General features: G+C 44.8%; 3 protein-coding genes across 8 annotated transcripts in view; 2 read left to right on the top strand and 1 right to left on the bottom strand.

The window, feature by feature from the left end:
- HSBP1L1 (heat shock factor binding protein 1 like 1) lies at window positions 1-13,321 on the top strand. Of its 3 annotated transcripts, none has more exons than XM_060029279.1 (4): window positions 1-398; window positions 1,423-1,489; window positions 2,496-2,614; window positions 12,850-13,321. In XM_060029279.1, exons 1-3 carry the CDS (start codon window positions 348-350, stop codon window positions 2,603-2,605), a joined length of 228 nt encoding a protein of 75 aa, XP_059885262.1. In that variant the 5' UTR covers window positions 1-347; the 3' UTR covers window positions 2,606-2,614; window positions 12,850-13,321. The 3 variants fall into 3 exon arrangements, with proteins under 3 accessions (XP_059885262.1, XP_059885261.1, XP_059885260.1); XM_060029278.1 differs by lacking the exon at window positions 12,850-13,321 and adding an exon at window positions 3,445-4,560; XM_060029277.1 differs by lacking the exon at window positions 12,850-13,321 and having other exon boundaries at window positions 2,496-4,560.
- Window positions 8,089-23,999, bottom strand: TXNL4A (thioredoxin like 4A). Of its 4 annotated transcripts, none has more exons than XM_060029274.1 (4): window positions 23,898-23,999; window positions 23,361-23,601; window positions 15,765-15,868; window positions 8,089-11,820 (listed from the first exon to the last, which is right to left on the bottom strand). In XM_060029274.1, the coding sequence occupies exons 2-4, from the start codon at window positions 23,583-23,585 to the stop codon at window positions 11,649-11,651; spliced, it is 501 nt and encodes a 166-aa protein (XP_059885257.1). In that variant the 5' UTR covers window positions 23,586-23,601; window positions 23,898-23,999; the 3' UTR covers window positions 8,089-11,648. The 4 variants fall into 4 exon arrangements, with proteins under 4 accessions (XP_059885257.1, XP_059885255.1, XP_059885259.1 ...); XM_060029272.1 differs by lacking the exon at window positions 23,898-23,999 and adding an exon at window positions 23,713-23,891 and having other exon boundaries at window positions 10,803-11,820; XM_060029275.1 differs by lacking the exon at window positions 23,898-23,999 and adding an exon at window positions 23,713-23,891 and having other exon boundaries at window positions 10,816-11,820; window positions 23,433-23,601.
- The window catches only part of LOC132436366 (putative 2-hydroxyacid dehydrogenase SE_1879), a 22,691-nt gene continuing 19,679 nt past the window's right edge, over window positions 23,900-26,911 (top strand). Inside the window, 1 exon segment of the mRNA XM_060029280.1 lies at window positions 23,900-24,045. Coding sequence (XP_059885263.1) covers window positions 24,043-24,045 — 3 coding nt within the window. The 5' untranslated portion in view covers window positions 23,900-24,042.

Raw genomic sequence — 26,911 nt, forward strand, 5'->3', positions numbered from 1 at the left:
ACAGCGAGAACGGCGTGTAGGTTGTATGTTCTTTGCCACAGTGATAATGAAAAGGTCGTGCTCACTCTGGGCTCTGACGCAATGAAAACGAAGCCAACAGCGTAGCCGGGATCGGCTGGTCCGGCGAGGTCCCGCCCCGCCCGGACGGCCACCTGCGCCCCGCTACGGCCTCACCTCCGTGCCAGGCTGCTCGGCCCAGTTCGGGCGCACAGCCCGGGCCGCGCGGGTGGATCCACGGCCATCGCCGCGGGAGCCGCGGGCGGCGGAGCGGAGCCGACAGAGCCACCGGCCCCGGGACCAGCCGACCCACCTGGACACCCCGCACCCCGGACCCAGGGGACACCCCCATGGCCGCGCGGGGCCCCGAAGCCCCCAGCGGGCGCGCGCTGCGGGACGCGGTAAGTCGGACCCCGCGCGCGCCAAGCTTCGCTCCCGGGCTGGACACCCTCCCCTCCCCTACCTCCCCTCCCCTCCCCCCTCCTCCTCCCTCCCCTCCTCCTTCCCTCCCCCTCCCCCTCCCATCCCTTCCCTCCCCTCCCCCCCCTCCCACCCCGCCCAGCGCCGGGAGGCCAGCGGTCCTGCTTCCCGTTCGCTGAAGGAGCCGCAGCGCCGAGAGGAGACAACCAGTGGTCAGGACTGATCAGTTTGCCTCGTTAAAAAGAATTGGTTAGCTGTGCACACTCGAATCCACGTTTTCCTGACATGATTGAGGGGAAGAGCTCCTGACAGAGGGCCTTCTGCATGCGTAAACGCAGGCTCCAGGTGGAGATCCGCCTCCATATCCTGGGCTCTAAAATGGAGATAATACACGGGTGCCAGGAGTGAACTGTGTCGTAAATGGTATGAGATTTAAATCTGTAAACTGTGGGGCGACTTACAATACCGCCTGCTGTCAGTCACCATAGATGATATATCCGTACGGCCTGGTAAACAATTTCTGCAACCCCAATCCCAGCTAATAAATCCCCACAAGTGTGGGCGAGCAAGAGGCCCACGGTGGGTGCGTCTGGTGACTGTCTCAGGCCTTCTCGAGAAGTCCTTGAGGAGCCCAAGGTTAATAAGACTTTCTCCTACGTTATCTTCTAGACGTCTGATAGGTTATCGCTTATATTTAAGCGTGTGATCATTTTGAGTTACTTGTTGTGCATGGTGTGCGGTGAAGGTCGGGCCGGCTTATTTAGTGAGTCACTTGTTGTGCGTGGTGTGCGGTGAAGGTCGGGCCGGCTTATTTAGGCAGTTACGCATTTGGCTAGCACTGTTCAGTGCTGTTGGTTGACTAGACCTTCCTTACCCTTTGAGTGGGAAGGCCTTAACACCTGGTCGGGAATCAACTAATGGAATATATAGATGGTTCTCTTCCATGGCGCTTAGAATGCTCTGCCTCACAAGGAAATATATATTCACTTGTGGTTCATTTTTCAGGCAGAAAATCTATTTCAGGAACTTCAAGAACACTTTCAAGCTCTGACTGCAACGTTAAACCTGAGAAATATCCTTTTCTGTCTCATAACAAACACTGCGGTTGCTTTTGGACTATTGAACTGTCGTGGACCATCTTGTTGTTTTCTGTATTAGTGGATAATTGTTGACCTAAGACTTCCTGGTGGTTACGTCTGTGCCTTTACATGGCATCCTGATGTATTAATTACCGCTCACAGGTAATTACTTCCTGCTTGACCAGCAATACAGGGCATTTCATGAGGCAAGGATAAAACACAAGGACACACGAACAACACATACCACCCAGTGGGGCTTCCCAGCAAGCCCTAAAGAAATCTGGTTAGTCTGCTAAATAGCACTTATACTCCCCCAAACAGTCAACCCTGCACAGGTACTGGTTAGGTCTCCAGTGCAGGGTACGCTATCTGGCTCTCCTTGCCTTGTTTTGTTTTGTAACTTCAGCAGCTCGCCATTTGGTAAGCCATGGATTCAAACAGAGTTAGGTGGAATGTTTGTTTCCGGTTTAAGAAAATCCAGAAAAAGGGACACTTGCCCTAAGACTTGGCCAAGTGAACTCACTTCACACAATTAAACTCCTGCCTTAAAATGTGTACAAATTGTTTGCAGAGCGATCCTGTAGATGGGCTCCCACAGGGAAAAAGAGATTCTGAAACAGGATAAAATTATAAACAGTAGGAAAGTTTGTTTTAAACACAGTTAATTTTCATTGTATTTACATACTGATTAGAGTTTGGTTAAAACATAGTTAAACATACCAGACAACCTCATATCCCCGAATCCATGTCCACAGAAAGGGAGCCAAGGTTTCAGAACCGGGCTCAGCGTGCAAAGATTAAAGGCGCGTACAGACCCTCAGGGATGTGATTAACGTGCACTGACTTAAGGTGTTAGTACACATCCGCTGCCTTTGATTCCCTCATTTTAGATGCACCACAGGGCATTTTTATCAGCCCTGGTGATGCAGTTTACGTGGAGGCTTTGAGGGACCTGGGTAGGTGCCCGTATTCCATGTGCTGTTCTCCTTAACCTCGTACTGGAAGAAATGGGAGGCCGCATTGAAGACTTGCAGAAGAATGTGAACGACTTGATGGTGCAAGCTGGGATTGAAAGTTCTGCTCAAGAGCAAATGGCGAGGCCTTATTAAGGCACTCAGGTGTTCACCGTTTACATATCTTCTGCTTTCATCTTGAAACATTTAAGCCCATATTTGTTCACTAAGGGAACTACTGCTTCTGCACTACATGAAAAACCTTCAGGAATAATAAAAAAAATTCACAAATGCTCTTTTCTAAATAGAACAGAAACACTCTTTGTCATTGTTCCTTAAAAAGTGCACATTTTAAAGGAAAACTATTATTTAAAAATTGGATTTTGTTAAAGTACTTTTCACCCTCATCCCTCAAATTAGTTTTCAATCAAAACACAAGTCATGATGAATGAGTGCTTGGGGATGACAACTAGTGGCTTCTGTTTGAGACGTTCATGGAAGGATTTAAAGAAGACACATGTGCATTAGGTTCTCACCCCATTTCATGGGTGGTTCCTGAGGAGCCCACCCCGCCCCCCAGAATGCAAATATTTCTTTTCCAGTGGAATTTTGCATTTCATCTTTTTTCTTTTACTATTTTATTTTTAATTTTTAGTCTTAGTTTTATTTTTTAATTGAAGGTTTTATTGTAGTTGACGTACAATAGTGTATAAGTTATAGGTGTACAAGGTAGTGATTCACAATTTTTAAATGTTATACTCCATTTATAGTTATTAGAGAATATTGGCTGTATTACCCATGTTGTACAATGTATCCTTGTAGCTTATTTTATACATAATGGTTTGTACCTCTTAATCCCCTACCCCTAGTTGCCTCTCCCCCTTCCCTCTCCCCAATGGTAACCACTAATTTGTTCTCTATATCTGTGAGTCTGCTTTTTTTTTTGTGGTACGCGGGCCTCTCACTGTTGTGGCCTCTCCCGTTGCGGAGCACAGGCTCCAGACGCGCAGGCTCAGCGGCCATGGCTCACGGGCCCAGCCGCTCCACGGCATGTGGGATCTTCCCGGACCGGGGCACGAACCCGTGTCCCCTGCATCGGCAGGCGGACTCTCAACCACTGCGCCACCAGGGAAGCCCTGTGAGTCTGCTTCTTTTCTGTTATATTCACTAGTTTGTTGTATTTTTTAGATTTCCTACATATAAGTGAAATCATACAGTATTTGGCTTTCTCTGTCTGACTTATTTCACTTAGCATGATGCCCTCCAAGTCCATCCATGTTGCTGCAAATGGCAAATTTCATTCTTTTATTATGGCTGAGAAGTATTCCATTGTATATACACACCACATCTTCTTTATCCATCATCTGTTGATGGACACTTGGGTTGCTTCCGTTATCTTGGCAATTGTGAATAATGCTGCAATGAACATTGGGGTGCACGTATCTTTTCGAATTAGTGTTTTGGGTTTTTTTCTGCACTTCATCTTGAAGATGCAGGTAAATGCTTGGCTTCGGGTCTTGGACTGAATATGTATCTGTGTGACATACCTGGAGACACAAACCTTCTGTCTTTTGTGAAGATACTCAAGCATGCTGCACTGACATAATCTTCTGATCCTATGAGCACATTCTAATTTTAGTTGAACAATTAGATGCTGTTGTTTTCCTTGCTTTCCTATTTCTCTGTCAATTGTTATCCCAAGTCAGCTGGCAGACCATCCGTGCTCATCCTGCTGAATCAGAGTGAGTTCACCTGTCAGTGACTTATTTATCAATTTCTACATCCGCTGTTCTGGTAGAAAGGGTCATTGGAATCTGTGTCCTGCACACACGAGCTGCAGACCTCGGGGAGGGCGCTCCAGTTCTGTCTGCAGGATGAATACTTAGCTCTACCCAGGGAGGTTGCGTCAGACGGGTCCACCTGCCCTGGAGCCTTCTCCTCCCTCCACCCTCTGGGTGCTGAGGACCAGGTTCTGCAGGGCACCAAGCCCAGCTCTGGGCACGCTGCCAGGAAGGGGATGGCGGCCAGTAACTTAGTTCCTTCCTGTCATCACCCAGACTCCAGCTGGCTGTTTTAAATTTGGTCAAAACCCACCATATATTAGGCATCAAATTAAATGGATGAGTAGGTATCAAAACTTCACTTTTTTTTTTTTTTGCGGTACGCGGGCCTCTCACTGTCGCGGCCTCTCCCGTTGCAGAGCACAGGCTCCGGACGCGCAGGCTCAGCGGCCATGGCTTACGGGCCCAGCCGCTCCGCGGCATGTGGGGTCTTCCCGGACCGGGGCACGAACCCGTGTCCCCTGCATCGGCAGGCGCACTCTCAACCACTGCGCCACCAGGGAAGCCCCAAAACTTCACTTTTTTGATGCACGTACAGCCATTATTTAAAGCAGCATGAGAGAAGGTCAGATATCTAAAAGCGTGTTTAAAAGCTGATAATGCCTTTTAAATTAAAAGAAGGACCTGAGTGAGTCTAAATCTGTGCTTGTTGGTTTTGCTGGGTCAAGGATTCCTAGCACAGCGCTGTGGATTTCAGGGGATTCGGCAAACCCCCTAAACTTGCTGTGCTCCTGCTGTGGGGAGGGGAGTCCATGACCCCCAGATGGTAGGAGCTACTGTTCCGTATGCCAGCGGATTTGGCCCGCCGCCCCGACATCTGAACACCTTTCCTGCTGCAAGGAAGCAGGCACGCTGTTGTCTGAGGAGAACCTCTCCACACTGTTGATGCAAAGTGATGCTTTGTCACTTGAAGAACACACCCCTTAAGCTGTGAATCCACACAGACTCCATCTGACTAAAGTGAACATCATCTAACATTTAGGGTTTTCTATATTCCGAATTTTTCCTGTACAAAACTGTTCTAGTAATTACGAGAAAGTAAGCTAATTTTATTGATAGCTTTGGATTCCAGTTTACGTAACTGTACATTAATTGATATATAAAATCAATCGTTACTTCTTTCCACTTTTTTCTTACAGACTTGAGGACAGTAGACCAGTCATTTGAAAATGTGAAACAGTGAAAACTGTACTTTTTGAGTAATAATCTACCTAACACGAGTTCTTATTTTTAGTATTTAAGAATTCACTTTAGTAAACTAAAGCATTAAAAGAACACAGGCGATGCAATAAGAATGTAAGTAAGAAGGCGACCAACCACTTCACAACGATGGTTGTAAACTGGCAGCACACCTTTCAATGCACACCTAACGTTTGTAAATCATGGAGGAAAAGCACGAGTTACATGAGGGCAATTTTGTTTCCAGAATTAAGTTCTATATAGATCCTTCTTTAAAATACCACAAGAAGTTTTCTGATAGAAGTTGCTTTTTTTTTTTTTTTTTTTTTGTCCACTGCAGCATGTGGGATCTTAGTTCCCCAACCAGGGATCGAACCCACAACCCCTGTATTGGAAGTGCAGAGTCTTAACCACTGGACTGCCAGGGAAATCCCAGAAGTTGCTTTTTTAATAACTGCATTCCAATTCAATAATTCCAGTCACACAGTTTTGGGGAAGACTTGGTTTAATTTGCCCAGTCCAAGCAAATTCTAACAGTATGTTCTCCAAATCAAAGGAAACCAATCAAAGGACAGCCAAAGAAACAGGTGATGCAGGAGTTCCATGACTGCTTCCTGGGACACCCTCACCTGCTCCAGCCCCCACAGAGGTAGTTACCAAGGAGATGCACAAAGATTGCACCTAAGTTTAATTTGTCAGTTAGAGATGCTTTCAAACAATTGTTCAATTCACCTGTCTCTGAGCCGAAGTACGAATAGAGCTATGATCACCTAAAAAGGCTCTCATTGTAAAGAATAACATTATTCCTGCATATAAAATAAATCATACTCTTTATACAAAAGTCAAAATCACTCATAATTCTACAATTTAGAATTAACCACTGTCAATACTTTTTTCTATGCAGGGACTTTTATATAGCTGATCATATTGTTTATAATCTAATATCCTGCTCTCATATCATAAACACTTTTCCCCAGGTGAAAGTTTCATACCCACTTTTTATGGTTACTAATATTCTATTATGTGGTTGAAATAATTTAACCATCCCCTTAAGTATTCCTTGGACTTCGCGGTTATGTCTCACTTCCTTGCTATTATAAATCATGCTTTAATGAGCACTGTTATCCACGAATTCTCTGCACATTTCACTAGGGCCAGAAGTATGACCACAGGCCAAGCGCACTGAGCAGAATGCACCTAAGAAAAGAAAGGAAGGGTCATTTCACACCCCCGACAGTGATGCAAACCCAAAGTTTAAACCCAAAGTTTTAAAATAGCATCATTTAAATCCAATATTCTTGGTGGTTTAAAATCACGATATTTCCATTTGATTATGTGAAAAATCTCAAAGCATCTTAGCCATAATTATAATTTTAGTAGAAACTGGGGCAAATACTTGAATTAAAGTAAACTAAACAGATTTGAGCCTTCATCAATAATATAGAACACAATTTAGAGTCCAGGATTTTTAAGAAATTAAATAAGTAGAAAAGAAAGCTTCTATTAGTTATTAAGTAAAATAAAAACATTGATATTGTCCAAAATATGCTAACTTCTTTCTAAAGAAAGTCCCAGGCTGATCCCCTTTTATTGGCTCATCTGACTGACATCTCAATTATTCACTCAAACCACAGACATCTAGCTTTAAAGAGATTATTTGGCATTTCATAATATCATACCTGTTTCTATATCTTCCTAATGTTTTTATTAAGAATTGCGTTTTTCCAGCACCCTGTTACATATATTTAAAAGAAACGAGAATGTTTTCATAGGGAAAAGAGGGAAAGTAACAGATGGATTTACATGTATTTAAATACTCTTATTCTAATCTAAATTGGACTAACAACATTTTAGTAGAAAGCATTTTACTTAAGTAAAATGGAGTTACTTCAATATCAAATCCTGCATTCGTGTATCTGTTATGAAACTTATGAAAACATAAAGCTTAATAATAAAGGGATGAATCTATAAGGCAGAAGTTCCGGGTGCAGTTGTCTGAAGTTTTAAATTCTCACATTTCACTTCCTTTTTTACAATTGCCCAATCTATTACCATAGATTTTTAACTCCCCACAAATCTCCCTTCAGCCGCTCCAAGCTTGGGCAAGAAAGATCTTTTCAGAACTGAAATTCCATCACCTTACACCTCCTTCCCCAAGCAAAGCCTCCAAAGCTGCCAGCACCCCCCTCCCCCCCCCACCCCCCACCCCCGCCCGCCCCGCCCGCCCCGCATCCCGCTACACTCTCCCCGCAGGACGAGCCCCGCTCCCTCCCACCACTGGCTCCTGAGGTCCCCTCTGGAATGGAGTTACACACACACACACACACACACACACACACACACACACACACGCACACGCCTAGTTAGCACTTTTTATATCTGATCGCAGCTTGAAAATAATTTCCTCAGAGATTCTTTCCTGAGCGCCTGTCCGGGTCTGAAGTACTTTTATGGGGTCTCTTGCTGACTGTCACGGCTGTAACTTTACTTTTCTGTGATCACTTGATTGTCTTCTCCACAAGGCAGCAACTGGATTGATTTTGTTCACCCCAGGTGCCCAGATGCTACTCAAACATTTTCTTTGAATTAATGAATGAATTTGGAGAGCTTCAGAATACTTTGCAATCTTTTTGTCCATGGAGATGTGTGAAAACTTGACCACTTTTTGAACAAGAAAACCGGAGGCCAGAGGGAGGGCTGGGGACAACAGCAATGACTGGAGGAGACTAGCGTGGTGTGGCCCCCAGAGAGCAGGGGAGGTGACGCTGAGCTCCTGGGGGAGCTTTGATGATAAATGTAAAAACGCCACAGAAGAATGCTACGATCAGATGCATTTTAAAAGCCATTAATAAAAACAGTGTAGGAAAAACAATTCAAAATGATACCCACTCAAAGCAAGTCTTCCAAAATGTCCTGGTCTGATTTTCAAGACCTCAGACTTTCCCAGGCAATCTGGGGAGGTCACAAGAACACCCTGCATTTTGACTGAGCAACCCGAGAAAGCAAACTTTCAGTGTGGTCTTTGCAATCATCGGTGATGCGGTTTTCTAGGGTAGTTTTACATGGGAGATGCTTTGATTCTGTTGGTGCCCCAAGCTCCCCGTCTCGTCCGGACTCGGCGCAGGCAGAATAGGGCAGTCAAGCCCACAGACCCTTGGACGCCTACGTAACAGCCTAGTGCAAACACTGTGGCTGCTAATGGTTTTACTGTTTCACATCTTGTTTTCAGTGTCTTAAAACTATATGAATGGCATCATGCCGTAGTGTCCTCCGGACCTGGCTTTTCCATTCAGCAGTTTGAGATTCACCTGTGTTGATATGTATAGGTCTAGACAACGTAACTAACTTCAGTGTAATAGTCCTTTGACTCTTTGCCATTGGTTTCCAAATGGTGCTGCAGTGAGTACTCTTGCATGTCTGCTGTGTGTATGTCAGTCTCTCTAGTGTACCTGATGACCTACTATATTCCTGAATATGTTCTGTACCTCCTAGGCTGGTTGCCTCTGTGTCAGCTGCCATTCCTGGACTTTGCATAAAAGCCATCCTGGGAAGGTTGGGAAACAGAAGTCACTCGATGCCCAGAGAACCAGGGGTATCAGCATACTTTCTCTACTAGTTAATTTCAACTTGACTAAAGCAGTATGCACAGCAGTGAGGTAAGGTTTGGTAGCCCTGCAGACCTAGGTTTTGAATTCATGTCCTCTGCGACTAGTTGTAACTTTGGGCAATCTATGCTTTAGTTTCCTTCTCTGCAGACTATCTACGTGGCAGGTGCTTGGACGGATTTGAGAAAATGGCTTATAAGTTACTTGGTTCAGGGTGAGGTAGATAGTGATAAGCTATAAGCTTATTATTACAATGATAAGCTTATAACAATAAGATATAAACTTGGAATGAAGAGGCCAAATCATTATAAATTCAACAATATTGCAGTTACAAAGCACCAGTGAAAAAGATAGTTATTAAAGTCAAATGTGAATGAACTTATAAATAAAATTTACGATAAATATACAGTGTTTACAAATGTAAAGTGTAAGCTTTTTGCTTGCTTATTTTTTTGTTAACAGTTAATAAAGCTTTATTGATGAGATCTAATTCACATGCCGTACAATTCATCCAATTAAAGCATCCAATTCAATGATTTTTGGTACATTCACAGAAATGACGGTGAGCGTCTTTTCAGGTGATTACTGGCTACAGTATTTGTTTTGAGTAAGTGTCGGAAGTATATTATTGTTTTTTTTAAATAAATTTATTTATTTATTTGTGGCTGCGTTGGGTCTTCGTTGCTGCGTGCAGGCTTTCTCTAGTTGCCACGAGCGGGGGCTACTCTGTCGCGGTGAGCAGGCTTCTCATTGCGGTGGCTTCTCTTGTTGCAGAGCATGGGCTCCAGGTGCACAGGCTCAGTAGTTGTGGCTCGTAGGCTCAGTAGTTGTGGCTCGTGGGCTCTAGAGCGCAGGCTCAGTAGTTGTGGCGCACGGGCTTAGTTGCTCTGCAGCACGTGGGGTCTTCCTGGACCAGGGCTCGAACCCGTGTCCCCTGCATTGGCAGGTGGATTCTTAAGCAGTGTGCCACCAGGGAAGTCCCGGAAATATATTATTGAATGTCTCTTATATGCCAGGTACTTGGGGTCACGTTGACTTTTTTCATTAGCACTTCATTTGATATGGTATTATACTATTTTGTAAATGGGAAAATTAAAGCTGGAGATATTAAACTGCAGATTTACATCTGAATTTTATATCCATTTAAAAGTACACTCCTTCGAGTAAGTGTGTAGCTTTTCTTGTATTTGTTAATTTCATTCTTTGGTATGTACTCCTCGTGTTTCAACAATGAGTCAATCTGACGAGGCAGTGGGTGTTTTCACATCACGGAGGGCCCACCAGCCCTGTTCTAATTGATCTGCGTGTAACACAGGTCGGACAGCAGACACCATCATCCTCGTCACATGGGAGGAAACGGAGCTCTGGGGGCCACTCGCCCAAGGTCCTCAGTAACGACAGAGCCTGGCTGTGAAACCAGGTAGGGGCTCCAGGGTGTGCCCCCCACAGGCCCCGGGCTGCCTCCACGCCGTATGTACCCTCTTTCACCTCAGAGGCTGTGTGCCCTGAGATGTGCCTGTGAAGATCCCAACCAACAACACGCTGCTGGGGTAAGAGACTCAGGAGAGAAACTTGAGATTGTGATAAGGAAACTAGCTACACGGACTGAAGGGTCATGGTTGCTATGGAAAATACGATGCATTTAAGTGCGTTAGATGCAATCTTAGGAGGCATGAGAAACACCTCTTACTTTTTATATTTAAACGGAGTCCAAAAATCATTATTGCACTGTTTTTATAACCAGAAGAATAAAAAATGATTTTTTCCCTTTTCCTGAACTCAAGCCTTTGGTTCTGCTGTGGGTCGAATTGTGCCCCCTGAAAGTTCACATGTTGGGAATCCTCACCCCAGGACCTCAGAATGTGCCCTTTCTAGAGACGGGGCTGTTGCAGGTGTAACTAGTCGAGATGAGGTCATGCTGGAGCAGGGTGGCCCCCACCCAGTGGGGACACTTGCACACAGACACGCACACGGGGAGAACACCGCGTGAAGACGAATGCTGGGCCTGGGGTGAGGCATCACCAGCCAAGGGACCCAAAGATGCCAGAAACCACCAGGGCCAGCAGGGGTTAGGAACAGACTCCCCGTCAGGCCCCGGAGGACCAGCCCTGCCGACACGTGGATCTGACCCCAGCCTCCAGAACTGTGTCGCGTCACCAGTCTGAGGTCCCTAATTACAGGAGACCCAGGAAACTCAGACAGACTCTGACAAGTGTGCAAACCACAGCAGCCCCACGGGACCCACACCTGAACCTCACTCAACAGTGAAGAGTTAATTCTTGACTACCAAAATCACTAATCTATACACTACTTTTCATAAGAAATGATTTTGACTGTTCCCATCACCATGTATTTTATTTATTTCAGCTAGATATTTACAGATATTTGCTGATACAAAAATACAAGGACCAGGCAGACTGAAAGTTGAGGCAATGCCACCCTCACTGCAGAACCCTCCAGCTCCTTGAGCTCTGTGTACTTCCCCAAACGCTTTCTCACAGGCTTTAAATAGTTGAAAATGTTTCCGCGTGAGAACGACCCCACGGCACCGCATGCACAAGGACTGGACGGGGCTCAGTATCTGTACTTGGTGGAGTAGTCCTTCGGGGACACGACCAGGCCGCGGCCCTTCCGGGCCCCCCGGTACACCGTCTCGATGATGTCGATCATCTCCTGCTTGTCTTCCATGGCCCAGTTGATCTTGTTGTTGTTGCCAGTGCCCAGGTCGATCATGATGTGCTTGTTCCTGTAGGTGGGCAAGAGGGGGTCCGTGCTCGTGAAAATGCTTCTGAAGCAGAATCCTATGGAAAACCTACCTGTATCTCCCACTGCGAACGAGGACACACACAATCAAGCGGGTCCGCCACTGTTTAGCAGGCTGGAAACCACCTAAATGCTGCTTAAAGAAACACACAGCTCCTTCCGCGTGCTCTGCACTCCCTAAGACAAAAAACCTACAGGGCAATCAAGGCCAAAGGACACAGCTTCAGTCACGTGGAAAGACAAACTGTTTTCCAGAGGGCTGCACTAATTCACCTGAAAAAGGCAATGTGTGCGTTTGTCACGGTGTTCTTGTGAGCACCTGGTGTAAATTTCATTGAAAGCCATACTAACTGTGAAATAAATGATATTTTGCATTTCTATAATTCTTCGTAGACTGACCTTTCAAGACGCTTCTTTCTGAAATGAATTTATAGGGGCACTGCATAAAAGAAAGACATTAACGCTTCTTGTACCAGCTGCACTGACTTTTATCAATTTAGCTTCCCGTTTCTGCAAGGTTGTGCGTCTGGCCCCCGGCTGCTGTTCCATGGTGCGTGCCCCATCCATCCTGAGGTCACAGCGTGGCCTCCTTTCAGCCAGGGCGAGCTTCCAAAAGGCAGACCTGATGCTTCTCTCTTGCTGCAAACACTCACTTCCAGGAACCTTCCAAGTCCACACACTGGCCCAGGAAACCGGGCATCTGGGCCCCGACACGCTCTCCCCTGAGCACCCGCCACTCCCCAGCCCTCACCTGCCCGTCCTCCCTCATCCCCGCAGGTCCCCAAACGTGCGGCCTGCGCTGCCCTGTGCCCCTGCCTGCGCTCGCCCGTTGGGATGCACGTGGCTCATGCCAACCTTACCCAGCAGCCTTTGGGCACTCCCTATCACCCTGCTGCGCTCAGTGTTTGTGCCTCTGTAAACACCTGTTGCAATACTGTGATTTATAGGGAAAATATATACTTGGTCACTCAGAAGAATATATTTCTCATATGCATTTGGTCTTCACCCACAGATCCTGGCTCACAGCTGCAAAACCTTCGGAATTTCCTGCAATAAGAGTGATGGGATATTTGGACTCTAGTCCTCCGTTCCTGAAGACGCTTTAGGGCCATAAAGGTGAAACGGGTACATAAGCACCCTTTCTGTCACAGTGAGTTTGTTAATGAAGGTGACTTCTAGATCCCTCCAGCAGGGTGCCCAAGAATCGCCTGTTGGCGTAGGGAAGGCTGCACACGCGCACACGCACACACGTTGCAACTGGGCCTGGGAACCCCTTTATCACCTGTCCCCTTGCATCTCCCTGGTTCCTTGTGCTAATTTACTCAGCTGTCGCCATCAGATGACGGTCTGTGATAGGAGGAAGCCTGTCTTATCTGACTTAATGTCCCAGCACTAGACATAAAAGCCAGCAGGACCCTATACGTATATATACTTGGTGAATAAATTAATTAAAATACTGTTACTACTTGTCTTAGAATCCTGGAATCCCGGGTCACAGAAACAGTAGGTTTTGTCCCCTTTTCGAAGTGCAGCATCAGTCCTAAACTATCAAAACACACGGTGGCCGCAGCGCCACTCGACTCCTTTCTGCAACCTCCTTCCCCGTCAGGGCAGCCCCGCCCAGGTGGGCCCTACACAGTGCGGTGCCCACGGCCCACCTGGAGGGCTCTGGGAAAACGTGAGAAGCACGGCAGAAAAGGCCGAGATTGCCTTAAACAGCCTGTTAGTGGAAACGTGGCTTGGAAGGAGGTGGGGATGCATTTCGGGGAGTGGAGGAAAGGGATCCTTGCTGCACAGCGGCAGAATGTCTGTGACGCTGCAAAGTGATGAGCATGGATACCAGCCGAGGACACGTAAGCAAAGTCTTGAAGGCGCTGCCTGGGTTCGTACTGCTTATAGTAAAAGGAGGGAGACAAACCGGAGTAAGATCCGTTAACCCAGAAGATTTCTCAGCCTCTCCAGGTAGCAAAAGATGCTGAAATCCAGAAATGGCTGCTGAGCTGTTGACACAGAGGGCACACCACCTTCTGCTGAAACCTAGTAAAGACCTAAAAGTCAGAAGGTTCAGTCACAGGACAGGATCTTCCCCCAGGAAGCAGCCATCGGGCAGAGGGCAGCCCCGGTGCCCAGGACAGAAACATGACTGGCTCAGGCTAAGAGGGACAGAGCACGCAGTGAGAGGGGCTGATGCAACCCCAAAATGCTGCTGGCAGGAAGCAGGTTGAAAAATGAACCAGCTGCAAATGCCTTTCATAAAAAAGGCAGGAAAAACTGGGTAGAACCCTCCCAGGGGGAGGCACTGGGCCAGGACTATGGTCCCAGTGCCGCATCAGAGCCCCCTTCCGAACCCTGACGCCCCACGGTGAACCCAAATCGCTTCCTGTGCCTGTCCCACACTGCGTCCTGGAGAGGGGGCCACAGATACGGAGCTGTGTCCAGGAGCTGTGCTTAATGGGTCACCTGGGAAGCCTCAGCCACACCCAATTTTGCACATGGGAGGGATGTGAATCTTTGGGAGCCGGAGGGCAGGCTGCAGTAGGCAAAATGCTAAAATAACTCCTGCTACTTCCCGCCCTAATCCCTGGGACGGTGCTATGATGGGACACCATGCCTCTGATCAGTTACACTGCACTGCAGAGGGAATTCTGCAGATGTCCCTAAGGTTACTCATCAGTTGATTTTAAAATAAGAAGACCTTCCTGGATTATTGGGTGAGTCTAATCCAATCACAAGTGCCCTCTGAAAGCAGAACAGGAAGCTGGAGCAGCTGTACGAAAAGGACTCAACTCGCTGCTCAGGGCTTCGAAGACAGACGGGCCTCTAGAGGCAGACAGCGGCCCCGGCGGCAACAGACCTCAGACCCCCAATCACCGGGAGATGGATCCAGCCCACAGCCCCGGTGAGCCACGTGGATTCTTCCCTGACCAACTGCCTACATGACAGCCCAGCCCGTGACTCTGGCCTTGTGAGACCTCGAGGCAGAACCCACTGAGCCTGCCTGGACTCTGCCCTACAGACCTTGAGCTCATAAATGGTGTTGTTTTCAGCCACCAAGTTTGTTACAGAAAATAGAAAACGAATACACACCCTGCACACTCCACCCAGACCTTCCTCGACCTTTAGGGAGCTCCGCTTCTGCAGTATGGCCTAATGTTTATATTGCTACTTACTAACTTTTGTAGTAACAATAAACAGTACGAAATTTTGACAAGTAAAAACAGTGATTTTTTTTTAAAATGGTGAGTTCTTTCCAAATTAAACCTCCACAACAGAATTTTTTTCACTCATGATGTTACTTAACTTTATTATATAAATACCATCAAAGGTATTTGCGTCTGCATCGGACTCTTGTGTGCCTAACTCCGCATTTTCCTTTCATGCAAAGCTGCCAATCATGGTACAAATTAATTTAAGGTGATTAGGGAAAGTCTATTCCTTGAGCCCATGACTGACTGACTAGGGTACACAATAGAATTTTTCAGCTGATAAAAGACTTTTTACAAGATTTTGTATTTATAAGCAAAGTAATTAAGTACAGGTTTTCCTCTTGGATATCACAAAAGGATGCTAAATAGAGTCATTGATACATTTAAAAAGTGAGTTATTTTAAAGACATTTTTCATCAACAGATTAAATTTAAAGGTATCTTAAATTTCAGTAAGAATGTCTTCCATTTAATAACACTTCCCCTAGGTTCCTGGGCAGTTATTTCAAAATGGTAATTTGTTACTGAGTAAATGCTAAAACTGGAATTGTTACTCTGAAAATTATTTAAAAGATTGATTGCCTGGTGATACAAACTATATTATAATATGACTGCATAACTGATTTCCTCCTAAATAAAAGAATCTAAAGATTTCTTGATCTCATTAAACTTCCAGACCATCTATTCAATTTAAACAACAACTTTAAGATAAGAGAACATACCTGAAGAAAAACATGACAGTGCACGGATCGTATAACTCATACATTTTGTTGAAGTCAGGTACTTCTGTAATATCCACAAGATAAATAACTGCGAAATTTTTAACCTAAAAGTAAAGGAGATTGGGGGAAAAAAACTAAAATAACAAATCAACTTTTTATTCTGTAAAAGCACATTCAAAAACAAAAACAGAAGAATTTGTGTATAACAGGACAATTTTCAAACTGACTCTGCAACATTTTTTCCCAGTAGAGCTGCCATGTAGGAAATTACTTCAAGAGGATCAGGGTCCTGAGCAACCGTCCATTAACATCTCATTTAATGTTTTTCAGAACAGCAAGTTATGAGAATCCTGCAGAAGACGTCCACAGATACATTATGCACGCTGATCTAGCAATAATCTATGTGAACTTTTCCAATTCGTACTTTCACAAATACTGAATTACACGCATTAAACAACTGCTTTAAAACATGCCTTTGGGATTCAGCCACACACTCCCCTCTTACTGAGGTCTGGACACTTGCACATACTAACGGCCTAACACCCCAAATCACGCTGCAGGTAACTAAGGTTCTTTAATTTCTTCCACAGCTGGAAGCTCATCAGAGAACATCTGGAAAACCCAGAAAACCATAAATAAAACAACCTTCAACCCCAACACCCCGAGCTGACTGCTGAGAATATACTTTCACTATATTCCTTCCCATTTTTTCTGGTATATATGTTTATACTCTTTTAACAAATGTGATCATAGCGTGATCACACTACAAGATTTTGCATCCTGCTTTAATTATGAGCATCCTCTTACATGAATCGTACACTTTACATAAGAGAAAAACAAAACCAAAATTTTACGGCTACATAACAGTTCACCAAGTGGCTAAGCCATTATTTTTACCATTCTTTTGTCATTTCCTTTGACTTTTCATGAATATAAATAATTCAGATGTTCACTGATATCAATTCTTCACATGTGCACATTATTACCCTTAAATTCACATACATACTTCATTATTTCCTAAGGATAAACACCTAAAATAGAATCTTTAGAACAAAAGACATGACATTTTAAAGGCTCCTTGTAAATACTGTCTCAACGCCTTTTAGGAAGTTATACCGATTTATATCATGGGTTGATTTATGCCCTTTCACCCCGCAAGAAGATATACTGAAGTCCTGACCCCCAGTACTCAGAATGTGACCTGATCTGGAAAAAGGGTGCCTGCAGAGCTCATCAGTGAAGGTCAAACGAGGTCATACTGGAGTCTGACCCCTAATCCAATCTGACTGGTGTTCCTATAGGAAAAGGGCCATGTGAAAACACACCAAGGGAGAAGCCACATGAACACGGAGGATTGGAGTGACGCACACCTATAAGCCATGGAGTGCCACAGATCGCGGAAGACGCCAGGAGCTGGAAGAAACAAGAGGGGATTCTCCCTTGAGGGTTTCAGAGGGAGCACGGCCCTGCTGACACCTTGATTTCGGATTTCTGACCTCCAGGATGTGAGGTAATAAATTTCTGTTGTTTTAATCTGCCCGGTTTGTGGCACTTTGCTACAGCAACCCCCGGAAATTCATAGAAAATGCACAACGTTTTTTCATATAAAACTAACTCTAAAAGCCTAACTGTAATTTACAGATGAAATAATACGGTATTGGGGATTTGCTTTCAATACTGCAGCATGAAAAGCGTTTGAGGGGTTAAACGGTACAAGACTGACAAAATATTGGTGATTGCAGTAGGTACAGAGGAATTCACTGTTCTCTCCCCTTCACTTGGGAATATGAAGAAGTATTTAATATGGAAATTTAAACCACCATCACCCAGAGAAAGGAGGGAAGGAAGTTTACATTTAGTGGGCACTCCTTCTGAGGACAGACCTCGGTGCTGAGGTAGGGGAAGAACAGGTGTCTCTCCCAGCCACATGCCCCTTTCCTGGTGAAAGGAGAGAACACACCTGCAGAAGGTGGAGAGTGAGCTGAGCACCACGTGCTCACGTGGCCACAGCAGACACCGAGGTGGAGGACTGGGCAAGGCCAGCCACGCGCTGGCAGAACTGCTTCCTGCAAAAGTCACCCCGCTGGTGTTTAAGGTTCTGCCCACATCCAATTTCACTAAGCAGACATATTTTATTTCTTCCCACATAATAAAACAGATATTATATATATAAAAAACAGATATTATAATTAAAAAGATAGATACTAACATCACAGTATAACCAAACACAAACACACACACACACATCTGCCTCCTAAAGCGTAAGATGACAATCCAACAGGAGTCCCAGACACCCTTCAATCCAACGGAAGCCAATTGGTTCTGCTTCCTAGAACCTCCAGATCTCCCAAGTTAAAGCAGAAATCGACCGGAGAAACCACATTCTCTTAAAAGTTACTAGAATATATCTCAACTAGTTCATGTATGAGGACATTCAACTATCCCAACTCAATGTCATATAATTTTCACAGTGTAAACACTGGTTTTTATGTGAGATTTTCTAAAAAGGCCTTATTTTCTTTTGCCTTCAGTGATGAGTAAGAAAACCGTAGCTCATTCAGAAGCAAAAAACAACTGACACGACAGGATTTCATTTTCTCTTCCCTCCACATAAACCACATCATGACGCCTCACAAGGTCGGGAACCACACCTGCGATATTTATTAAAGAATGAACTTTAGAAATAAACCTATATTTCAAAATTCAGGAAATATATTATTGTCATTATGGACTTAATTACCTAATCCTGAGTTCAAACAGACCTGCATTAAGAGATGGTCTGGTCCCGCTTCTTCCTTAGAGGAGGTGCCCTGACGGGTCCTCCAGCCCCTGCAGCTCTGGGAGGAGAAGGCCCACAGCACCAGCTGGCCTTTCTCTAATTCTGTGACCCTCCCAGCTTCTCTCCTTTGGAAGAGCTTGTCCTAAAGGGGGTTGCACGGATTCTATCATGATGCTTTCTACAAGGGCTGAACTATTTCTCCTGAATGTTTCACATCCATTAATGAATCTGCAATTAACTATAACCCTTGTGTATTTTTTATATAAAACTGAAATAAGCTAGGTGTCTATGATCTTTTCTCCATTTAAAAAATGTCCATTTTGAAAACACAGAAATGGAATGGAAACATCACTGCTTTGTTTCCAGCCCAGTATTTTTAAAACAAGTTATATAATTTAAAAGTACATGACAGTCAGGAAATTCCCTGGCGGTCCAGTGGTTAAGGACTTGGTGCTTTCACCGCCAGGGCCCGAGTTCAATCCCTGGTTGGGGAACTAAAATCACACAGCCGCGCAGCCCGGCCAAAAAAAAAAAGTATATGACAGTCAAATAAAATCAATAGTATATAAGTGCTTTAAAATGAAAAGTAAATGTTTCCCTTTCCCCAGACCCACATGTTCTCTTGTGAGAAAACTGCATACATTCTGCTTTTCTCCAGCTAATGTCATTAACCAATGTTCCCCCACGTTACTAAATAAAGCTCTTAGGAAATCATTTTTAATGGTCAAATAATATCCCATCCAGGGGAGAAGATGCTCCACTTTAAATCCTAACGCCCCATTTCTGAGCCCGGACAAACTACTTCGTGGCACCTGTCTCTTGGGAGCTGCCGTGAGGACCACGCCGGGAGTCCATTTCCCACCTATCACCGTGACGGGGCTACGCGCCACACACTGGAGATTACGGTCATAAGCGTGCTCCCCCTTCACTGGGCATCACGGTTCTTTCCGGTTTTGCTATCAATCACAGCAACAGTCTCAGGGAGCCTAAGGCATGGCTGTCCTTAGGGCTCTTCACCCAATGCCGAGCTGCTTCCCAGGGGCTGTACCTGCTCCACTTCTGCCTGAGTGTTAGGTCTGCTTTCAACGTACGCCCTAAGAGTTAGACCTTTGATACACCTGAAAAATGACAGTACACTATTTTAACGTGTGCTTCTTTGAAGTTTATTTAACCGTTGGAATTTCCTCTTTTTTTCCAGTTCTGTGCCCATTTATCCACAGGGGTCTTACCTTTTTAAATGGTACTTTAAACTGACCTGCAGGAGTCTACAGTATCTACAATAATATTTTGCCCACTAGATTTGCAGTAATGTTAAGCAGCTGTTGAATAGTATTTTTTTTTAAATCAAGAACCAGATGTACAAATTTCCCTTCTATTATCAAGTTGTTTTCTAGTATATGTCCTTTTGATTGTCTAAACTAGTAACTGTCCTTTCCAACCCTGCTGCCACACATTTTACAAGCAGGCTGCTTCTTCAGCAAGTCAGTGATTATGCAGTTCAGTGGTCCTGCATGCTGCCAGGTGCCTCCGGGTTAATGTAACTCGTGCAAGTCACCAAGGCTGAAGGCCGTCGGTGCTGCCAGCCGCGCTTCCACCCTTCTGTGCAGAGCTCCTCCACTAGCTAAGAAGCCACCTAAGATTCTGGGAAAAATGTTCTTGACTGTCAATTGGCACTATGTATTTTTGAAGTGTCAATTTTTACATTTTTAGATAGTTCACTTCAAAGCCATCAAAAAACTGCATGATAACTTCATTTTCTCAAATTACTGTTTGCCCTGATTGGCTGTTGGTTCCTATGACATTCCTCATTTGAGCATAAATTTCTGCTGATTCAACCTACTTTATCTCATGCTTAAGAATGACCCCCTGAAGTCATTCCTACGTAGTTCCATGAATACATTTACCTTGTGTACAATCTAATTAGCACTTATGGCTATGAGATAGTATCACTGAGGTTTTGCGTATTTTAAACTCTATCTGTATGAGCTTTGTAAACAGACCAAAATGAAACATCCCACTTACTCTTACATATAATGGGATTTAGAAACAGTGAGCTGTGGCAAAGTGCGTTCCTACAAAATGGCAAGACAGCTCAGAAGTACACGAAGTAGTCTCGCTTCGAAGCTGTGCGTAAAATCAACCCACTCGACAGGAACCTTTATTTTGGTTATCACTCTACCAAACTCCAGGCATCTGTCAACTTTAAACATATCTCTAGGTTTTCCATACAGCTCAAAACGAGCGCAGCACGCGGCAGGGCTGGAGCTACCAAGCAGCGAGTCGGTGAGTCCCGTTCCAGGAGGGACAGAGCGGTCAAGTCCAGCCTCAGCACTGGGACTCTTACTCACTTTAACACAGCTGGGGTATCCAAACAGGGCTCGCAACAAGACGAGGAAGATGCCCCATTATCTGCCGTTTCTGCAGAGGGAGATAGACAGTTAAATTGTTCTTTATACTAAAACCTTAAATTTCAAAAATTCCTATTGTGCTTCCCCAGAAAGGGCTTCCAGAATTATAAACTCATATTCTGCCCTTATACTAAGTAGAAAATAAAACATTAATAGTCTTGTAATGCATTTCAAGCTTGCATTCTGAATAACTATACTGTAATATAGTATTGAAAGTTTATTAAAATAGAAATCCAAGTTTTGGACAAAAGAAATGGAAAAACTTAAAAGACCAAAGAAAAGCACTCAAAGTGAGCCCAGTTAAACTGTAGCAAAAGAGCACGTCTGCTAGTCCTACAGCGATTTGCTCTCTGACTGATATATAGGGATCAGAAAGGAACAGTTCCGGTAAAGCTCCCTAAAAACTTACGCTGACACAAAATCTGCCTCCTAGCTAAGAGCATCTTGCTGAGTTTTGCTCAGATACGAAGAGCAAACCACCCTCACGCCTCTGCCATCCTAGCCTCGTGCTGGGGGCAACCGGGTCTGGACATCCCCTGGTGCTACCTGCAAGGCAGAATCCAGAACACACACCTAAGTTACTTCAGAGTCAACACAGCAGTGGTTCGCTTACTGAACAGTGTCTTTGCCCATCTTCACTGAAGCCTGCAGTCTCTGCCCTTGACTACTGTAGCTTAAGCCATGCAGACACGAGTCCCCGACACCACCTCACTCTTGACCTCTGACGGGACTGGGAGGACCCCCGGGGGAGAACCCTGCTCTCCTGAGTTCCCCAGGCACCTCCTCAAGCTCCCGCAATGTCTAGGCGCCCAAGAGGAAGCAGAGGGGAACGGCTATAATCACAGCACTCCTACTCTGACCCTGACCTCGTTGAGGGGATTCTGAAAGTCATGTCAGAATTCCCTGGGGAGCTTCTTTAAAAAGCCGTTTCTGGACCTCGCCGCAGACTTGTAGAATCAGGATCTCTGAGATGCACTTTGGTATCCCAAGCGATACTTACGCTGACAGACACAGAAGGACGGTCCCTAATGTTCACAAGGCCACCTCCCCCAACTCTGCCTGTCCCACCAAGTAGGAGACAGTGGAAATTACCGATGGCAGGTCAGATCATTTTTCCTTTCCTAAATACAAAATATATCCTTACACCTGTTACTCTTTACTCAAAGGCGTTATTTTAACTCAGCCCATATTAGCATATCCTACTCCTGTGAAAGAAAAGATGGCTTCAATGTTTCTTACTTTTACTCTTCATTAAAATGAATAACCTCTCAAATTATTATGGAATATTAATAAGTTAAATATTTTATTAGCATCCTTTTGCCTTTTGCCCTATTGCTACACCTGCAAAAATCTAAATCAAAGTTATCTTAGAATCCCTATGAGACAATTATAGAAAAAGAATTAAGCCCTGGTTATTCAACAGTGCCCTACAATTGCACTTTACTGTCAGCAAACAAAGGCCAGAGACAATCCAGTGTACTACATTTAAGAATTAGGAAAATTAGCTCTAACAAGTATAGTTCTACTTTCTCCCAATGTTTCCTGCATCTGAGTCACTCTAAGCTATAAATCGGGTCACTTAAAAGAGCACCGGTGGGGTAAAGAAACGACCCAAAGAAAAAGAACGGTATTTACTACGCTATCAACATAAATGTTCTGCTTTATAAACGCAACAAATAAACATGGTACCAAAAAAAGGACAATCCTTTTAAACTAAGCTATTCAAAGTAAGCTCCTAAGCTCCTGCCAGTCTGCAAATGTGTTTTGCTCTGGGCACTACAGATGAAAATTTTTGAAAACACCCTCTCAGTTAAAACCCCTGTAAGTTAATAGGAATTATGAACTTCTTTAGGGGGGAGAGATCATGAACTTCTTAAAAATTTGAAAATCTATGGAAAATTCTCCCAGAAAAGAACATAAGCTATTCTGACCAATTTCAGGGAGCCCATCCTCACATCCCAAGGGAAGACTGGCCGTTTGTGAATCCTACTGCTTCTCTTTCGCCGGTGAACGTGCCGCACTGTTTTTTTTTTTAGTTTTTACATTTATTCTTTTTTTTATTGGAGTATAATTGCTTTAAAATGGTGTGTTAGTTTCTGCTTTATAACAAAGTGACTCAGTTATACATATACATAGGTTCCCATATCTCTTCCCTCTTGCGTCTCCCTGCCTCCCACCCTCCCTATCCCACCCCTCTAGGTGGTCACAAAGCACCGAGCTGATCTCCTTGTGCTATGCGGCTGCTTCCCACTAGCGATCTATTTTACGTTTGGTAGTGTATATATGTCCATGCCACTCTCTCGCTTTGTCACAGCTTACCCTTCCCCCTCCCCATATCCTCAAGTCCATTCTCTAGTACGTCTGTGTCTTTATTCCTGTCTTACCCCTAGGTTCTTCTTTAAATCTTACCGGCAAAGCAATCCAACACGATGAAATGACCAAACGGAAGGCGGGACGCGTTGTGAGGCGGGGCTGCGTTACCTTTTCAGCTATGCTGTACAGAACCTCGTCCATCTTCATACAAGTAGGGTCCCAGTCGTGTCCAAACCGAATGACGACCACGCGGTCTTCTTCCGAGAGGATGGCCTGATCCACTTGCCAGCCATTGTGCAGGTGCGGGAGCATGTACGACATCTTGGGGCCGACGGGTCTGCGGGAGGGAACCACCGGCCAGCTCCTCCCAGCTCCAGCGCGGAGCACCCACGGGGCCCCCACCCCACGGAGCCTCACCCCGCGGGGCCCCCACCCCACGGAGCCTCACCCCGCGGGGCAGTCGGTGCGCTGCCGGGAAGGCCAGGCCCGCTTCCACCTCGACCCCAGACCCCGACCGACCCCACCAACGGATCGCCTCCGCCCCGCGGCCCAGAACCCAGGGCGAAGGGACCCTTGCGGTCGTGCACCCACGCCTCCCTCGCCACCCGCTCCGGCGCCCGGCCCGGCACGCACACTGGGCCCTGCGGCTCAGCGTTCCTTCCGGGCGTGTACGCACGCCCGCAGTGCGTGCGCGCCGGCGAGTGCGTGCGCGCGCCCCCGGGCAGGGGCCTGGGGGCCGACTGGGCGCCGCAGTGACGGGCGTGGCTGGGAGGTCCTTATGGTGAGAGACTCGGAGGCGGTTCGGCTGGGTAGGGCTGGTCCAGACCTGCTGCCTCTCCGGTTGGTCCATCGGAGTCTGAGCTCCTACGGTGCCACCGGGGCCCGGGGTGGACGGACCGGCCCGCCGGGACCCCGGGCTGGACGGAGAGGATGGCATCGCTGAGGAAGGGCTCGTCCCCGTTTACCCCCAGGCGAAGTCCCCCAAATTAATCATTTTGGCGGTCACGCTTTCCAGACGTAAACACAGTTGCTTTATTTGTCAAAAGCAAGTAATTAACAGAAGAGTCCTGGTAAGACTTACACGCGCCCAAATAATTTATTAAAATTAATATTTCTAAACATATTTTATTGTGGTAAAATATATATAATATAAAATTTACCATTTTAGCCATATAGTTCAGTGGCATCGTTGACATCCTTGTACAGCCATCACCACTCCAAATACTTCTTTTGTTAAAAAGCTTTGTTGAGGTATTATTCACATACCATAAAGTGATTCCCCCATTTCAAATAAGATGGTTTTTCCCAGAGTTGTGGAACACTACAGTCTGATTATGGAAAATTTTCATCACCCCAAATCCTGTACTCATTAGCAGTCAGTACCATACTCCTCCCATCCCTTTGGCTTTTGTCAACTACTAATCTATCCTAGACATTTCACGTAAATGGAAGCATAAGTATGTAGTCTTTTGTGACTGACTTTGTTCACTTAGCCTAATACTCTCAAGGTTCACCCACACTGTAGCAGGCATCAGCACACTTGACGCTTGAGCAACAGGGGTTTGAACTTATACATGTAATATGTGTACTACATGATCTGCAATTGGTTAAATCTGCAGATGGGGAACCGCGGATATGAAGGGCCAACCGGAAAATTATGCGTGGATTTCTGACTTCACAGAGGGTCATGGTTGAAGGGTCAGCTGTACTTGGTTCCTTTTTGTTGCTGATTAATCTATTGTTTGGATATATTGCATTTTATCTCTCCATCAGTTAATTGACATCAGGGTTGTTTCCACTCTTTGGCTGTTGTGAAAAATGCTGCTATGAACATTTGTGTACGAGTTTTTGTATGGATTTTAAGTCTTCATTTCTCTTGGGTATGCAGGTGGCGTGGTTGAATCATGTGATGTTTACTGTTTTGAGAAATTGCCACACTGTATTTGAAAGCGGCTATACCATTTTACATTTCCAACAGCAATGTGGTGGGGTTGGATTTCTCCACATCTTTGTCTACTCTTATTTGTGTGTTTTTGTTTTTGTTTTTTTACAATGATACCCTGGTAGTTGTGAAGTGATGTCTTACTATGGTTTTGACTTGCATTTCCCTAATGGCTAGAGATATAGAGCATCTTTTAATGTACTTATTGGCAATTTGGAGAAATGTCTATTCATGTCCTTTGGCCACTTAAAAATGGATTAGTTGTCTTTTTATTATTGAGTTGGAAGAGTTCTTCATATATTCTGGATAGAAATTCCTCATCAGATATAAGAAAATACTTCCTCCCTTTTTTTTTTTTTTTTTTTTTTTGTTTTTTGCGGTACGTGGGCCTCTCACTGTTGTGGCCTCTCCCGTTGCGGAGCACAGGCTCCGGACGCGCAGGCTCAGCGGCCATGGCTCACGGGCCCAGCCGCTCCGCGGCATGTGGGATCTTCCCGGACCAGGGCACGAACCCGAGTCCCCTGCATCGGCAGGTGGACTCTCAACCACTGCGCCACCAGGGAAGCCCTCCTCCCATTTTATGAATTGACTTTTCACTTTTTATTGGTATCATTTGCAGCATAAAACTTTTAAATTTTTATTAAGTCCAAGGTATCTGTTTTTCCCTTTGTTGCTTGTGCTTTTGGTATCGTGTCTGAGAAACCATTGCCTAACTCAAGATCATGAATATTTATTCCTCTTTTCTTCTTAGACTTTTAAAATTTTAACTCTTACTTTTAGGTCTGTGATCATCGTGAATAAATTTTTATGCACGGTGTTAGGTAGGTGTCCAACTCTATTCTTTTTGTTTTTTGTTTTGTTTTGTTTTGGCGGTGCCACGCAGCTTGTGGGATCTTAGTTCCCCCACCAGGGATTGACAGCTCTGTTCTTTTGTATGTGGATATCCAGGTGTCCCAGCACCATTTATTGGAAAGAGTTTTCTTTCCCCATCACATTGCCTTGGCTCCCTTGTTGAAAATCAATTGACTTTAAATATAAGGATTTATTTCTGTAGTCGCAATTCAATTCCATTGATCTGTATGTCTAGCCTTATGTCAGTACCACACTGGCTTGATTAGCGTAGCTTCGTGATAAGTTTTGAAATCAGGAAGTGTAAGTCCTCCGACTTTGTTCCTTGTCAAGATTGATTTGGCCATTCTGGGTCCCTCGCATTTCCATATGATCTTTAGGATTAGTTTGTCAATTTCTGCCAAAAAAAAGAAAGCATCTGGGATTTTGATAGGAATTGTGTTGAATCTGTACACCAATTTAGGGAGTATTGCCATCTTAACACTATTAAGTCATCCAATCCATGGATATGGGATGTCTTTCCATTTATTTAGACCTTCTTTAATTTTTATGACTTTTATAGTTTCCAGTATTCATGTCTTGCCCTTTTTATTAATTTTATTCCTAAATATTTTATTCCATTTGATGCTATTTAAATGGAATTGTTATTTTAAATATTTTCAGACTATTCGTAATCAGTGTATAGAAATAGAATAGATTTTTGGAGGAGGGAGGGAACAATCATTTTTTATTTTTATTTTATTTTTTGAATCTTTTAAAGTTGTATCAACCACACATAATTCAATGGAAATTTTTAGTGACGCGTCTTTAGTGCCTCTCTAAAGCATATAACTTAGTCGTCATAGATATAAGCATT

This window comes from Delphinus delphis, chromosome 13 (genome assembly GCF_949987515.2).
Source record: "Delphinus delphis chromosome 13, mDelDel1.2, whole genome shotgun sequence".
Classification (NCBI taxonomy): Eukaryota; Metazoa; Chordata; class Mammalia; order Artiodactyla; family Delphinidae; genus Delphinus; species Delphinus delphis.